At 41.2% G+C, this 16287-nt stretch overlaps 1 protein-coding gene across 3 annotated transcripts; it reads right to left on the bottom strand.

Annotated features, from left to right (window-relative positions):
• Nucleotides 1–1137: 1137 nt before the first annotated feature.
• LOC121594131 (JNK-interacting protein 3) lies at nucleotides 1138–11396 on the bottom strand. 3 transcript variants are annotated; one of them, XR_006004901.1, is made up of 11 exons: nucleotides 10716–11396; nucleotides 9131–10070; nucleotides 8545–8562; nucleotides 8357–8414; nucleotides 6928–8288; nucleotides 6618–6829; nucleotides 5980–6539; nucleotides 5721–5881; nucleotides 5413–5643; nucleotides 4407–4654; nucleotides 2752–2855 (listed from the first exon to the last, which is right to left on the bottom strand). XR_006004901.1 is itself a non-coding variant. In XM_041917126.1 (10 exons), the coding sequence occupies exons 1-10, from the start codon at nucleotides 10791–10793 to the stop codon at nucleotides 2752–2754; spliced, it is 3723 nt and encodes a 1240-aa protein (XP_041773060.1). In that variant the 5' UTR covers nucleotides 10794–11396; the 3' UTR covers nucleotides 1138–2751. The 3 variants fall into 3 exon arrangements, 2 of the variants coding, with proteins under 2 accessions (XP_041773060.1, XP_041773062.1); XM_041917126.1 differs by lacking the exon at nucleotides 4407–4654 and having other exon boundaries at nucleotides 1138–2855; XM_041917128.1 differs by lacking the exons at nucleotides 4407–4654; nucleotides 8545–8562 and having other exon boundaries at nucleotides 1138–2855.
• Between the last annotated feature and the right edge of the window lie 4891 nt (nucleotides 11397–16287).

The raw sequence follows: 16287 nt of genomic DNA, 5'->3' as shown, positions 1-16287 counted from the left end.
AATAGTCACTTTCATGAAAAATAATAAGAATTGTAAGTGTACGAGCAGATTTTGTGAAACTACTGCACTAACCTACCCAATATTGGTACATTTACCCTATATTATTGTAGTTTTCGGGGAAATTCTATTTTGTTCGAGTTTGGGCCAACTGGGTTTAAGGGTATCCTAGGTACAACGAAATTTTAATATAAAATTCGATAAAAAGAGCTTACTCGTGATATATTATTGTAGTTTTCAGTAAAATTCTATTTTGTTCGGGAAGTTATATTTTCTGAAGACACTCAACAATGGATAATTTTCAACTGAGCAGGACGAACTGTCCCTATTGCATGTTACAATAACAGAAAGAAATCGTTTTATATGGCAATGTTCTGTCAAGACCACAGACTACTATGCTTTAGATAAACTATTTCCTACAGTTCATATGTACAGTTAAACCATTTTATTTGTTCGTTTTTTTTTGTATATTGATTAGACGTATATTTTATATTAGGTTCGAGCTTGCACTGTAGCGTGCACGAAATGCCCAACGGTTTCTTGGAAACATCTAATACAGTTTCCTTTTTCTGTGGATTATTTTTGGTGTAAATAGAGGTGTAAAGTATTAGTATAATTAGATTAATTATATAATTATTATTCAATCAATAATTAAAGTTAGCTTAAGACTAATTAAGCTACCGAACGGCTGTAATGTTTACAATGTGTAAATAAGCCTAGTAATTTGCAACATATTTGCAGTGAAAAGCGATGATGTTAACGTTACTCAATATCAAATCTCAAACTTTTGTAACATATTTAAACTTATGTAAAATTAGGCAAACTAAAAAGAATACAATTATTGATATCTGGCAGTGACTGTAATTCAAATTTATAGAATATCTACTAATTTACACCCTTGCACTTACCTTGAAATTGATGATATAATATTGTGGTGGAATATCCAAGGCCTCTAATTTCTTCACACATAGCAAGTAACAAGTTTTGTTACATATTAATACCGTCAGTACAATGGTGTAAAAACACTGGATTCTAAAACCCGTTCCTAAAATGATTTAAAATAAAAGACGACCCGAAGAAGCAATTATACAAGACAACAGAAAAGAAAAGTTAACTTTAAAAAAGTGACACGAAAAAAGATTATTAATGCATTGGTTACTTATATTTGCCTTTTTTCTCAAATGGGTAGTTTTTACATCACGAATTTTATCGCACGCTTTCGCTTTCGGGAGTGGTATGGTTGTTGTTGTTGTACGCTAACAAACTATGCAATATTCGAACATATTAAAACAAAGCTAGAAGAATGCAGCTACGTAACAGCAAAGCTGGTAGAAGGCTGCAGCTTGTAGCAATTCGCGAACGGCTATGATAAAATTGAATAGAAATTTAAATAATTATTAGTGTGTATTTTCGTCCTAAAACACTGTCTACTGCAGAACTGACACATTTTTGCACTGTAAACATAAACCCTTCCTTTTGTGAAACTGTTTCGACCGCTTTTCGGTATCAGTATAAGCGTGTTAAAATGTTCTATTTCTCTTGTATGCGCGTATAAAATCGCCTTCCCTACGGTACACACATTTGACTGAAAAGATTTAAAACCATTCATCAATTGTTCGAATGATTTGCGACAAACTAAATAAAACAATAAAACAATCTTAAAACTATAACACCTTTAAAATGGCTAAACATACACAGGTGGAACCGACTTACTCGGACACTAGCCAAACTAACTAAATACAACTCAATAGTGTAACTGTCTAGTATATACACAATTTAAAAAAAAAAAACAGGCCCACTTTCCAGTCCAATGGAAAACCGAGAATTGCTAACAGTATTCAAATTTCGCTAGTTTCGCATCTTTAGCGGTTTGTGAGCTTTGTGTGTAGTAAGTGTTGTGTGTGTTTGTTTAAGCAATTTCCTGGGCTGGTTCCCACAATCTCCCCTATTAAATCGCCATTCTACTCACATGTGATAAATATTAATGGTATTGTTACGCATAATACAAAATAACCATCGCACGTTGTAGCGTATTTATATGGTGTATCTGTGGGAAGGTACAACTTGCAAATGTCTCCTCTTTATAGCATTTCGAAAGGAATCACGAAAACGCTCTACTAAACTTATTCTTTGGCGTGTTAAAGGGAGGGAAAGGAGCAAAGTTATTTTTGACTATCCTGGCGTGTCTCAGTTTCTGTTCACTCAAGCTAACATACCTTCGATTTTTCTAATACATTTATGATGCCAAACATGCGTTACAAATCTTTGAAAACTAGCCAAAAAATCTATTCAACAACCGCAAAGTGTTATAGACGTGTGTTGGACTGGGATAGTACGTAGGTTTGTAATAAACGTTTGTTCTTCTTCTCCTAATCGTTTGTTGTTTAGCTCTCTAGTACAGTAATATGTTATGCAAATGAACCAACACTACACAACGTGTTTGAAATGAACAACGGCAGACACAACTGTGGAACACTGGAACACTAGGTTTCATCATTTCTTCTACACTCTTACACTGCGCATTAGTAAGATGTTATTTGTATGTGTACGTCGTTTGCTTGCTTGTTTGCTTGCTTGTTTGCTCGCTGGCTTGCTTTGATGCAGTGGGTTTCAGATAACGTTTACAGGAAGTAAGTATTTTTTTTCCTTTTTTCTTAATTTCTTTAAAGATATTGGTGTGGAGAATGCCTAAAGTAAAGCATGATTATAATGGGCGAGTTTATTGGAGGATACACCAGTCCAATACACTGTATCTTAACGATTGCTGACTTTCCACACGATAATGTAGCTCTTCTCATTGCGATTCTCTATGGTTTGGTTCGGTTCTAGCTCGACACTCGCCTCCATATCACCGTCACCTGAGGGAGAGAACAGTATGAACAAGAATGGAATCATAAGTATCTATTTAGGTGTAAGGTGCACGATTATTATTACGCTATATTTTCTTTAAACACATTTTACTTAACTAACGGATAGAATTGCAAAACAGCTAGCAACCATTGCACCTTACATTAATGAAGCACTCAGAACATTTTATACAGACCGTTAAAATGCGCCCATTAACGGTTCTACAATACGATCAATAGATCAGCAGAAATGGTACAACATATTTAAATACTTTGAAAGCTACAGCGGTTTTATATGGTATAAAAATAGAAGCATCATCGAATATCAAACCACATCCAAAATTGTGCGCGTTATTGCGACGAAACTAAACTTATAAATATAACCTTCTACCGATTTTTTTTTAATTATTGTTGTTGAATTATTTTGATATGAATTAGTGTTGGGTTTCATCTCTTTCTCTTTCGTTGAGATTCATTCATATCAATCTTCATCGATGAGTGATTTGAATCTCGAATCGAATCTCTTAATCTTAAAAAATTCATCCCTTGAAATTAGTGAATCCATTGAGATTCATGAATCCATTCAGATTCATAAATCTCCAGAGATTCTTGAATCTTTAGAAATGTGTGATTTTCAAAAAAATATTGAATTTGCGCGATCCCATGATACAGTGGTTAACACGCACAACTTGACAACATGCCCGTCGTGAGTTCAAGCCTCGTATGACACTGTCTCCGCGTAGCAAAACAAACTATCCAACTGCCTTGTTTCTATCCTACTTGCTAGGTTGGCATGACGACGTAGCTTGTCACGGTTAGAAGAATAATAAGAAGAATATTATGGAGATTTATAAATCCCTTTAGATTCATGAATCTTTTGATATTCGTAAATCTATCGAGGTTCATTAATATTTGAGATTCACGTGTCATTGAGATTCATTGAGTCATTTCAAAGATTCATTCCGATTCATGAATCTGAATCAGATTTACCTAACACTAGTATGAATAACAAAGTAATGGTACATGGGTACACATAAAGAAAATTGTGAATGCTTGGAAAACAAAAAGCAATTAATTTACATGGTTTTATTGTGTAGAAATAAATTCACACCACAATTTTGATGAATTATATTGTATCACATAGTATGGAATTTAAAAAAAAGAAACACGTTCCATTTCCATCAAACCTTATTAATGTTAAAACCACAACCAATATGAAAGCTTGGGGAAAGTTCTCTCCAACAAGTGAGATAGCGAAGCATTAATTAAAAACGTTGTATAAGCTACAAAAAGCATAAATCTCTCAAATAGAACAAAACTACTGCACTCAAATATTAGGATATGATCAGTTTATATAAAATGTATATACAAAAGCTGTATTGTGTTGTTTCAGTGAATGTTAATGTAAAATTATCATTAAAGCTATGAACAAACATTTCTAAGCATATCAATAACATGACTAAGTTTTAGTCCTGTACAAACGTTACAAAAACAAATCGCAAGAAAACCACAAGCAAACGATAAAATCATCAAAATAAATAAAACAAACTAAAAGCAACATACCTTTTGCAAATATGTTCGACAACTATTTGGATGGATTTGTAGGATACGTGGATTTGTTTCATAATGCATTTTTTTTGTTTGTCATGGACCATTTGTACCGGTTTTGTAGTACGGTTTTTAATACTTGTTTCTTTTTTTTTTAAATAAGCATAAATTTTAGCTACAAACTGATAAATCATCATACGATGAACTAACACGCCAAACTAATAAATGTGTTGCGGCATCGCATACATCTTCTACTATTTCTTCTAGAATAGAGAGAAAAAAGAGAAGAGGGAAGAGAGAACAATAATGTGGTTGTGTGGAACTAAAGAGGAGTACAGCAACATTAGCATTCAATTACTACGATTGCAAATATATGTATATAGGGCACGTGCACGGATAAGTGCATTAGTGTACTTGAGAAGGAGGGTCAAATGTTATTCTTTTTTTTAATAGTTTAAACATCAAGCCATTCTTTTTTCGATAGTACACTGTAACTAACAATACAGCACAAATCAAAAACAGGTTCCAAAACCTCTACGAATACCACATATTATTGACGCGATTTCATTCTCGTCACAGCTGGTTTTATTTATTTTGAACACATAATAAGTATATAATAAGAAAAGATTGGCGTTATGAAATTAAACGTTTTGTTCAGACATAGTAAATCAAATGAAAAGTTATGCTTTCTCATGCAAACGACACACCCAATATTGCGCGATAATTAAACATATTATAACACACAGAATCTGTATGATGTGTATCATTTAGCCGAAAAGCATAATCGTTCTTTGCTATTAGACAGAGAAAACATGCTTCTTTAGTATTGTTCGTATTAATACAGCAATCTTTGCTACGTTAAGTATTTTAGCACTTAGTTTAAACATGAATTCTTTTAGCACGATATAAATTTGCGATATGAGAAACTATTTCTATCTCAAGTATGTAATCATATAAAAGCATTAAATTATATGGCATTTAATTAAAAGCAATACATTTACACACACACTCGCGCACTTACCTAACCGAAAATCGATGTATCCCTCTCCGCCGGATATTACCAGCATATCCTTCGAAGTAGTTGGTAGCCCCTGATTGGGCGGGTTCATCGGCACGGACACAAAGAACTTCACTGCATCGCGGTGCCCGTGGAACGAAAGTTGAGCATTTGCGAAGCGCGGTGAGTATGGTGTATTGGAAGCACCGCTAGCGTCAGTCAGTGGAACTGAAATCACCACACCGTTGCCGGTTCCTGAAATCACAATGCACAATGCAGCAATTGTATGATTGAGTGTTTCACTATAACAAGAACAATTATACTACACTTACCTATCCACAGCCTATTGCACGATACCAGCAGAGCGGTAATGCGCACAAACGAAAAGCCGAGCTTTCCGGTGCCCAACATCTTCGACACGTAAGGATCGATGTCGATGTCTTCCAGATGATCGTACGTTTCCGCGGAGAAGAGCCTTAGAGTCGAGTCCAATCTAAAAAGAAGAAGACAAAAAAACAGCACAACATGGTGAGTTACTTAACCATGAGACAAAAATGGGAGAACCTTCCTTACATTTCACTAAACACTTACCTTATAGATACCCACACACCAAGCCCCGTAGTAGCCATCTGGCGGATTTGGCTTTCCTTGCGTGGATGAGCTTCGAACGATTTCAGAATGCACAGCGTGATGGGATCGATCACGTGTATCTTGTTGCGGTGAGCCGCCCAAACCTTATCGCCGACGATCGTTAAACAACGCACAGAGTACTTCGGCGAGCCAAGCGTCAGTAGATGGTAGCTGTTAAGATCCCACTCGCCGCTAACCTGCCGCCGAAACACTGCCAACGTTCCGTTCGCCAGCGCAACGATGACACGCGACTCGACATGCACTATCGATAGCACCGAGTCGGGCAGCTTGATTTTGTGCAGACACACGTTCCATCTAGCCACGGAACTGTGCACGTACAGCATGCCGTTCTGGGCCCCCAGCCACATGGTCGGACCGATCGAGGAGATCGACTCTTCGATGGCTGTTTCGGGCTGCGGTTTGTTGGGTGAGGAGGTGGTCTCGCCGATCGTATTATCGTTCCCATCGACCGCAATCGCAATGTGTTTCGTGTCTACGCTGTCTAGGACTTCATGGGCGGCCTGCAAGAAGACGGTTAATTTTGATTATAAAAAACCATACCCACCAGACGAACGTGTGCCAATCGTGTGATACCGTACCTTACTGTTATGATTAAGATCACGATCGCTGTTAGCTTCGGTAGCTTCTTCTGGGACTGTATCGGATGGTGGCACCGCTTCCTGTGCTTCTTCCGTTGCTTTATGCTCGTCTGCTGAAGTTGGCGCGGAATCGACAGCGCTACGTACAACCTTTTCGTACGATACTTTTCCTATATCGTCAGGAGATTCGCCAGGCTTTTCAAGCATTTTACCTAAAGAAAGAAAATGAGACAGCGTTGCAAAAAATGTCAGTCAAATGATTCGTTTTCCCAACCATACGCCCGTAATCCGCGGTTGCCAATAAACTTACCCGATTTGGTAACTTCGCTGTTTTCCAGCATTGCGTAATCCATCTCGAGCGCTCCGCGAACGGTGCAGATGCACAGCAAATGATTCTGGCACACCGGGAACGAATCCAACACTTCGGATGGGTTTTTCGCATCAATCACCGTTACCGTGCTGGCCGAATGGGTGCTGGTGCAGATCCACACGTACGAGCTAAGTTCGCTGTCGGCATCGAGCGAAGCCGGACCGCCAAGTGCCAGCAGCTTCCTTTCCAACAGTTCGCCCAAATCCTTCGGCTCGACCGTCGCCTCGTCGCCCGTAAGCTCGGTGATCTGTGCCCCACCGCCGGTCGTGTCTTTCGCGTAAAATATGCTTGCCGCCCCGACAATGCAGCCTCCGTCCTTTGTGTAGCCGCCCTGCAGATTGACGCCGCTGGCACACCACACCTTCATGTGCGGACTAGCTTCGGCCAGCGGGCGACAGTACACGGGCACCGGTACCGGCACTCCGCTACCGGTAGGGCGCCCCACACCACCGCCTCCAGCGCTACCAACGCCACCGTTCGCTCCCGCTGCGTTCGATGGTTTCAGACTAGGTAAACTCCAGCCGTACGCTTGCAATCGGCCATCCTCTTTTTGTACGTGCGCCCTTACCTGCCGGTACTGGTCGCGGCGCCGTTGCATTGCCCGCTCCGATTGCGTCAGCTCGGGTTCTTTCGATAGCACCAGTATGTTGCTTGCGTGGCCACTGCGTAGGAGCGCGGCCGAAGAGCCTGTAGCAAGGGCACCGAGACCGATACCGCTGCCGCCACCACCACCACCAGTAATGCCACCGTTGCCTGCGCCAATGAGCATTCGTCCCTCGGGCATGGCAGGCAGCAGCGAGGCGGTACCGTGCGCCTGAGACTGCGCACTCACACCGCCATAGCGCTGATGAAGACGCCCGGGGGACTCGTTCGTTGGCCTATCGTTGGAGCTAAAGAGATTACTAAAAAACTTCCAAATGCCTTGCTTTGATTTCTTGTCCAGGGTTTCCACCCGGGAGGCACGCATCATCTCCGTCCAGCGCACTGCGTCCTGCAGCTCCATGAACCGCTCCTTGTACTGGTTGCGCTCCATCAGTACGCGCGCCATTTCGACGCGGGTGAAGCGCTTCCGCTGCGCCATCGGAACGTCGCCCTCCTCTTCCTGGTCGGTCGCTGACGAGGATGCTTGCTTTACTTGCGCTTTCGTTTTCTTCAGCTCCTCCTCCAGCTCGGTAACCTTGGCTTTCAGTTTGTTGCGGGCCAATATCACCGCATTCAGCTCTTCGCGCAGAATCTCAATCTCACCGGTCAGCTCGTCCACTTTCACTATGAGATCGTCCTTCACGATGTTCAGAGCGTTCCTGTGAAATTGATAAGGACAACCGTGATACTGTACCGCATTGGACGCGATAACCGGCAAAATACTCACTTAGTGGCTAGCAGTTCGTTATTTTCCATTATCAAATTTTCAACCTCTTTGCCCATGCCTGTGAACAGAACCAACGTAAAACAATTAACTCGAGTACGATTGTATTGCAATTGCACGGCAATGTTTAGTTGTATTAGTTTTGGAAGTGAAACAAACATACATGAAATAAGGCAAAATGATTGACTTACCGAAAAAGTTATCGTTAGCTGGAAGGTATAAGAAAAGCGCATGAAAATAGGCCAGATTAGTACAAAAAAGCGTTAAGAGTTTCGGCAACATAAAACAAGCATGTGTGTATGAATATGTTTGTGTGTGTGTCTTTGAATTTTTGTAATCTGTGATTGTCATGTAAATCACGATAATGTGAGTTGATTATTTTGGTGTATGTCTTGATAGTGGATGATCACAAAGAATTTTATCAAGGGAGGTTTAAATTAAGAATAGTCCGGAAATTCAATATTCTGAATGAAATCAGTCTGATGGTTACGCCATAATAATTCCCGATAATTTAACATAAAAATGTTGACCAATGCATGAACTGATAATTTGATGAATGTAAAACTAATAAACATATCCTCGAAGGATTGCCTGAATTTAAGTATATCATTATAATACAAAAACCATCCCTCTTCAGTAACATGGACTTCTCTAAAATGGCAATGGCAATAAGGCAATGAACATGCGTGTATCATGTTAATATAAGTGTAGCTAATCTTGGTTAGCACACACGTGTACGATAATGTTGCCCCATACATATAGACGCTTGGCCCCTACCTGATGATGCATAATCTCCGGGATGTACCCAGGCACCGGTGATTTCGTTTTCTTCGCTTTCCAAATTATCGTCCTGGAAGGACAGCTCCTGGTAAAGCGTGTTTGCCGACCGTTGCTCCTTTTTGGTGGTCGTTTTGCCCGAAACACCGCCACCGGTGGGGCTTTGCAGCAGCTTGGCCGTAGAGCTCGTGGCCATTGCGTCGGCCGGCACGGCCGTAGCCGAGTCGACTTCCTCCACCCGTTCGGTGGCTTTCGTTTCGATTTCGTTCTGCAGCGAGGGCGGCCCCGAATCGGGCCCGCTGTCCTCCTCGCTGCACAGCGTTTCCGTGTCGAGCATGGTGGAGTTTTCCAGCGAAGCGAACCCGTACGAGACGGGCCCGGTAGACCGCATCATGGGCATTAGGCGGGACCGTGACACGTCCAGCCGCTCGGAAGCGGATCCGGCCTGCGAGTGGGTCGAGTTGCCCATCATCAGCTTCGTGCGCTCCATGTAGTCGACGTGCGTTTTGAACAGCTCCGTGTACCGTTCGTGCAGCTTGCTGTACTCCTTCTTCAGCTCCGACTCGCGCTCCTCGAGCCGGCTCGCGTGGTCCATGCTGTTCTTGTGCTTCAGCTCCAGCATTCGCACGATGCTTTCGAGTGACTCGAGCCGGCTGGCCAGCTCCTTGTTCTCCTGCTCGGCCAGATCTTCCGTCTCGAGCAGCTTCTGCTCGGCCTGCTTGCGGGCATTCTTCTCCCGCTCGTACTGCGTTACCAGCTGCTCGTTGTCCTCGCGCAGCAGCTCCAGCTCGACATCCTGCTCTTGGTTGGTTTGGTACGCCGAGTCGAGACATTCGAGCACGTTCACAAGCAGCGGCATCAGCGTCTTTACGACATCCTCGTCGTACCGTTGAATCATCCGTTCGAACTCTTGATAGATGCTCCCGGCGAGTGATTGCACCTGTGACAACAGACAAACGGGAACACACATACACACATATGGTATTAGTTTGCAGCATATTCTATTTCGCAAAATGTATCGACCCCACTGCACGGCTATTAACAACCCACATTTCATAACATGCAATAACAAAAATAAATGAGCCCCCCGTTCGCCGCTCGTACGACTCCTTGCATGAAAACTCATTTGACGTCCATATTGTGCAGGTTAGGGGATTTTAAAAGCTAGCTCAACGTTCTCAATGAGTGATTTAAAGTTATTTATGGAAGTAAGCCCCAGCACCCATAACGGGTGTCCTGTTACAATTTGCAGTTTGTCCCGCCGTGTAGTGCCAGATTGCAACGGACACCTAGTCGTCCAAGCGTATGGACCGTGGCGGTAGCCTAATTAGATTTGGGCTCCACTTTCATTCAGACACTCGCCAAGCGGAACTGCCCCAAACCGGAACGCATAATCGGTCAGTCGCACTGGGCAGCGTCGTGTTTCGACAGGGAGCGGCACTACTACTACTGCCTTCAGTTTTACCCCGGGCTGCGAGGGACCAGATAAGAGGAAGTCCAGTGCGGATAAGATGTTTGTGCTACCCTCGGCTTTTGGGCAGACTGTATCGTGTTTTCGTTTTTGCACTCGGCGGTCTCATCTTACCTTTTCTGACATCACCATTGCGGAGTCTTCGTGCGTGCCGTACACGACCTCCGACGATTCCCCCACACTGTTCTCCATCCTTGACCGTCGTGTTGCTACTACCGTTGCTAGTTTTGCCACTTGCCCTTGTCCCACTTTGAGCCTACACTTTACCAAACTGTAAACACGGTGCGGATTGAAGACGGTGATTAAGCGCAGAATTGCATCCCTAATGAGGGTACCATGATGGGGCGCAACGGACAGGAATCGATCGCTGCTGTTGCCCGATTTGTACCGCGATGACTTCCGCGATTTTTGTCATCGTTATTCCAAAACACACACGCGCAATCACAAAACGTTTACACAGAGCTTCACAACGGCACAAGAAGTACACTGTTTCTACAGACAAAGCATCGGGGCAATTGGGGTATGGACAGATCGTACGCACGGAAAATATGTGACGCAGTCGCGAAGGGCAGTAGTACGGGACGATGGGTGGGAGAAACAGAGAGTTCGTAATGTGTTGAAACAAGTCGACTGCACCACGTAAATGCTAGCAGAAGAACGGAATCTTTTACACGCACGAAACTGCTGCAGTCGCAGATTTTATTCCGTAATTCATTTTTCGTTTTCACAACACCCTCGCTATTATCATCGTCATCCTTGAAGAAAACACATCCACACACACGTACACAACCACACATACGTATCGTCAGTTGACAGCTGCGTGAATTTCATTGACAGGGGAAGATGACAGCTGTCACTTGGTCGCATTTTTTGACCAAATTTTAGCCGTGCATATGCCCATAATTTAGGCGGGAAATTGAAAATTTTGAAAATTTACCCCAGAAGTAGCATGTTTGGGGTGCGTGAATATTTCAAAAATAAAAGAGAGTTTGTGTTAGCTGTTTTATAGATTGAAGAATATGGTACAGTTTCATGGTTAATGGAAACGAAAAATTCAATCCAGTGTTGAAGAAAAATGAGCGTTTGAAATTAACGGATACGTTATGAACGCTTTGCTGTTTCAACCGACTGTGCGCACAAAGAGCAATAACTGATATTTTTTTCAAGTAGAATTAACATGATTTATTTTAAGGGACGGTCCCATGGTATAGTCATCGATTCAGACGCCACTCGAATTAACGACAACATGCCCGTCGTGGGCTCTAGTCTCGTATGGACTGTTCCCCCATAGCAAAGACTAATTATCCAGGTGCGCGGTACCTAATAAATCTCGAAACCCTATATAGGCCGGCATGACTGTGAAGTTCGTTGTGCCAAAAAGATGAAGAACGTGATGAATGCAGAAAAGAATACGATGGGAGCAACAGTCTATATTCTCTTTTTCTTATTTAGCGCAACAACCGTTGACGGTCAAAGTCTGTCTGTACAATCAATGGGCAAGCACTCATGACGGGCATGTTGTTAAATCATGCGAGTGGCCCTAAAGACATCTTCATAAAATTCAGGCGAAACAGAAAATTTAAATGCATTTTTCGCTGTTTTACACTTTCAAGATTTTGCCGACATCATACAACCGGTGCTGAACTGCTCCAGATGCTAATATTAATCATACTGCTTATTAGTTCGAATTAAAGTAACATAAAATAACACCATGAAGACACCAAACGCTCACCGCCAGACCATTCTGCACAACGACGACGTATACACTGCTCGGTGGCTACAATATATACTGAATGGCCACATTAAACATTAATAACTACGGACCACACGGATGTGTTTGATACGATACGAAAGCTACCCCAACATTGTGGACAGTTTGCACCAGCAGAGACGGAAGAGTCACACTTTTCACTCTCTGTCACCCCTTTTTGTTACGTAGCAACCGGCATCTGTTCCGTTCTCGTTGTATGAATGTTGATTGTTGATGGTGGTTCATTCGGGCTGTGCACATGGCTCATGCGTTCATCCAATATGGCACCGAGATGCAACATCCAATAAGAAGGCGTTTCTAGCGGAGTGTTCATTTCAAAGAGGCGGAGTGTGTTAGTTATTGCATAAAAGCAGGGAAGAAGGACACCATCGTTGCATTTTAGATCGTCTTTTGCGTAAACTTAGAATCTTTTCGATGAGGAAACAGGATAAATTTGACGATCACTTAGCAAAGAAGTTGCTCTAAAGCATAGCAAATCTGCTCATCTTTATGTACTATACCGCAGGGTTTGCACATTTACATTTCCCCTCCGACACGAACGGAGCACAACCCTTGCAATGTGTGGAGAAAATCGTTGGCTTTGTTGGCTCATCAACGAAATAAGCAGGAGAGCCAACGAACATAGGACAGCCGAAACAATTGCAATGGATTTTGAATGACCGAGAAAATGGGTTTTATGTAATGTTTTTCCTCCCCCGGTGCAGGGTCATTACGCAGCATATACTGTCGTTCCTTGAGCTCAACCTCATTTGTTAGTCCTTTCGCATGCTCGGAACATCGTTGCCAAACGATAAAGTCGCATATGAAGCGCGTATATTGTCGATTAGCAGTTATTAGGCTTCCCGAAACTCTTCGCCCGGGCGAGGGAGATGGGGGAGTGGGGTGGTTAGTTGTGGTGGTTTTTATGATGGGCAGATCTGTTCGCTTTTACAGCGAGAATGTAACAAAAGCTTGATTAAGATACAGTTTGCCACTGTACCGCATACGGGCAGGCGAACGAAACGTGTGAGTGGTGTGAGTAATTGGAAATAATCAAGTTTCGATGCTCCGTAACAATTGTTGAAACAATTTGAGTTTAATGAGCGTAAGGTGATTGGCGACAAATCGTGAATGTTATTATTATGTTCAATGGTCTAATATGTTCCATTCCATCACTTTTACCAGAGTTTTTGTTGTACCGATGTACTAATGTAATACACTTTATGGAATGAATGAATTATATAATTTTTGCGTGCAGCAACAATATTTAGTAGCAAGAGCACATCATAAAATATTAAACCACAATTTGTATAACTAATGCTGATTTCAAGATACGATGAAACTCAAAGTTTTTTGTATGACGTTGATAAACTAAAAAATAAAAAAAGTATGTTATGCATAGAAAAGGAATCAGTAGGGAAAAACGCTCTTGATGAAAAAATATCTAAATCTAAATAAATATAGTAATGCTGAAAATGGTTCGAAGATGTAATATTCTCCCTAAGAAATGATGATTTTCAAGAAAGAACAATGTTTTTTTTACAAATCTGCTAGCACAAGATTAAATGCTTCGCAGGATTGTTGTTCTATACAGCTAGCATAATTGATGGAATTAATATTTAATTAATTATTATTAATTTGATAATATTCGACACACAGGCAAACCAAATATTATTGATCATTTTTTCAGCGCAAACGTACAGAATTCAACACAGAGAGAGAATTTCAACACAGTATTCAAGATATGTTGAAGCTAATGTTAAGCAGTGATAGAGCCCACATGAATGTAATTTGATGAGGATAATTTCGAGGTTTTAAAGTATTTTTGTTGTTTTGGGACGGTCGTAGCTTCCGATGGCGAAGATATTAGTGAAATTCATCGGAAAAATGTATCCAATATGGGATCATAAGATATAACAAACTCGTAAATTCCGTAAGTCTTCAGAAACATCCACAATTGAAAATACATCACCAATAGAAAAGGGAAGCTGGTACATCATTAGAAATGATTTTGATATGACGATATTCTATGTCAGTGTGTTTGAGCATGGCCGGTGGAGGCAAATAACGAACCACGAATTAACCTACCTGTTTCAAGTGATGAACGGTGTTTTAAGAAAAATAAGTTATCGTAGCAACTAAGTTCCATACAATTAAAACTATTTCTAAGTATAGATACAGCAGCTACAAATGATATTAACAATTATAAAAAATAATGGGCAGTTGATGATAAGGATTGTCAAATAGATTGGTTGCACATTATTTGAAGTATCAAATCCTTATGCGTGTTTTTGTGTTCAAAAACATATGTACTATTATAATTTAATAGAAAAAAACAACAACATTCGTCAATTATATTTGACTTTTATTTTCCTTCTCGCAAAATTATATGTCCTCAATGTCCCACTATCGAAATGGTTTGGTTGTGCCCATATAAAATAAAGCAACTCTCCTATCTGTCTAGCTTCAAGTCCACACCTTTATATGTATATTTTTATATTTATTAAAACGATCGACGGACCTCATAAGCCCACTCGATACATGTAGGAGTACAATACGAATATAACATACAGGCGTCCCCCGAGTTACGACCCTCTCGAGTTACGACGATTCGCAGATACGACGATTTTGATTTTGACATTGAAAAGTTGTCATCGAGAAGAAATTGATGTATATTTTTGAATTTCCGAGCTGATAACCGTTACACACACATTTCCAAAGATTCCACAACTACCCGATATTGAATATCTATATCGTGTAAACGACTTTTTGTGTAAAATTTATACATTATCGAACATTATTTCAAATAAAAAACACGATATAATAGATTTCGACTCTTCAACTTCGGTTATAAACTTTACATTGACAATTATTCGACATACGACTTTTTCGACTTACGCCTTGCGTTGGGACTTTTTTTCGGTCCCAAATACAGTCGTATCTCGGGGGACACCTGTATATAGTCACACGCTTTACTCAACAATCACAAGGACGCTAAAGGTTCAGGCTAGATGCGCGAAGAAAATTAATGCGACTCAACACATTTGCTATTTATGCCTTGTTGCCGCTAATTGATCCCGCTACCTCAAACCTACCAGAAGGCATCATTAATGTTTTTTAATAAATAATAATTAAATATAGAAACAAAACTGTCCGAAAACAATGTACACATTAATTACATGAAATGTACTGCTAATAACATATTTAAGTATATAACGGCTACATGTTGGCACACAAATAGCATTCTTTATCGATTGCCGTACGCTCATTAAACTCAAATTGTTTCAACAATTGTTACGGAGCATCGAAACTTGATTATTTCCAATTACTCACACCACTCACACGTTTCGTTCGCCTGCCCGTATGCGGTACAGTAGCAAACTGTATCTTAATCAAGCTTCTGTTACATTCTCGCTGTAAAAGCGAACAGATCTGCCCATCATAAAAACCACCACAACTAACCACCCCACTCCCCCATCTCCCTCGCCCAGGCGAAGAGTTTCGGGAAGCCTAATAACTGCTAATCGACAATATACGCGCTTCATATGCGACTTTATCGTTTGGCAACGATGTTCAGAGCATGCGAAAGGACTAACAAATGAGGTTGAGCTCAAGGAACGACAGTATATGCTGCGTAATGACCCTGCACCGGGGGAGGAAAAACATTACATAAAACCCATTTTCTCGGTCATTCAAAATCCATTGCAATTGTTTCGGCTGTCCTATGTTCGTTGGCTCTCCTGCTTATTTCGTTGATGAGCCAACAAAGCCAACGATTTTCTCCACACATTGCAAGGGTTGTGCTCCGTTCGTGTCGCAGGGGAAATGTAAATGTGCAAACCCTGCGGTGTAGTACATAAAGATGAGCAGATTTGCTATGTTTTAGAGCAACTTCTTTGCTAAGTGATCGTCAAATTTATCCTGTTTCCTCATCGA

Source organism: Anopheles merus, chromosome 2L, assembly GCF_017562075.2.
Source record: "Anopheles merus strain MAF chromosome 2L, AmerM5.1, whole genome shotgun sequence".
Lineage (NCBI taxonomy): Eukaryota > Metazoa > Arthropoda > Insecta > Diptera > Culicidae > Anopheles > Anopheles merus.
Note: the sequence above shows the minus strand (reverse complement) of the source record. Positions and strands in the feature narration are given on the sequence as shown.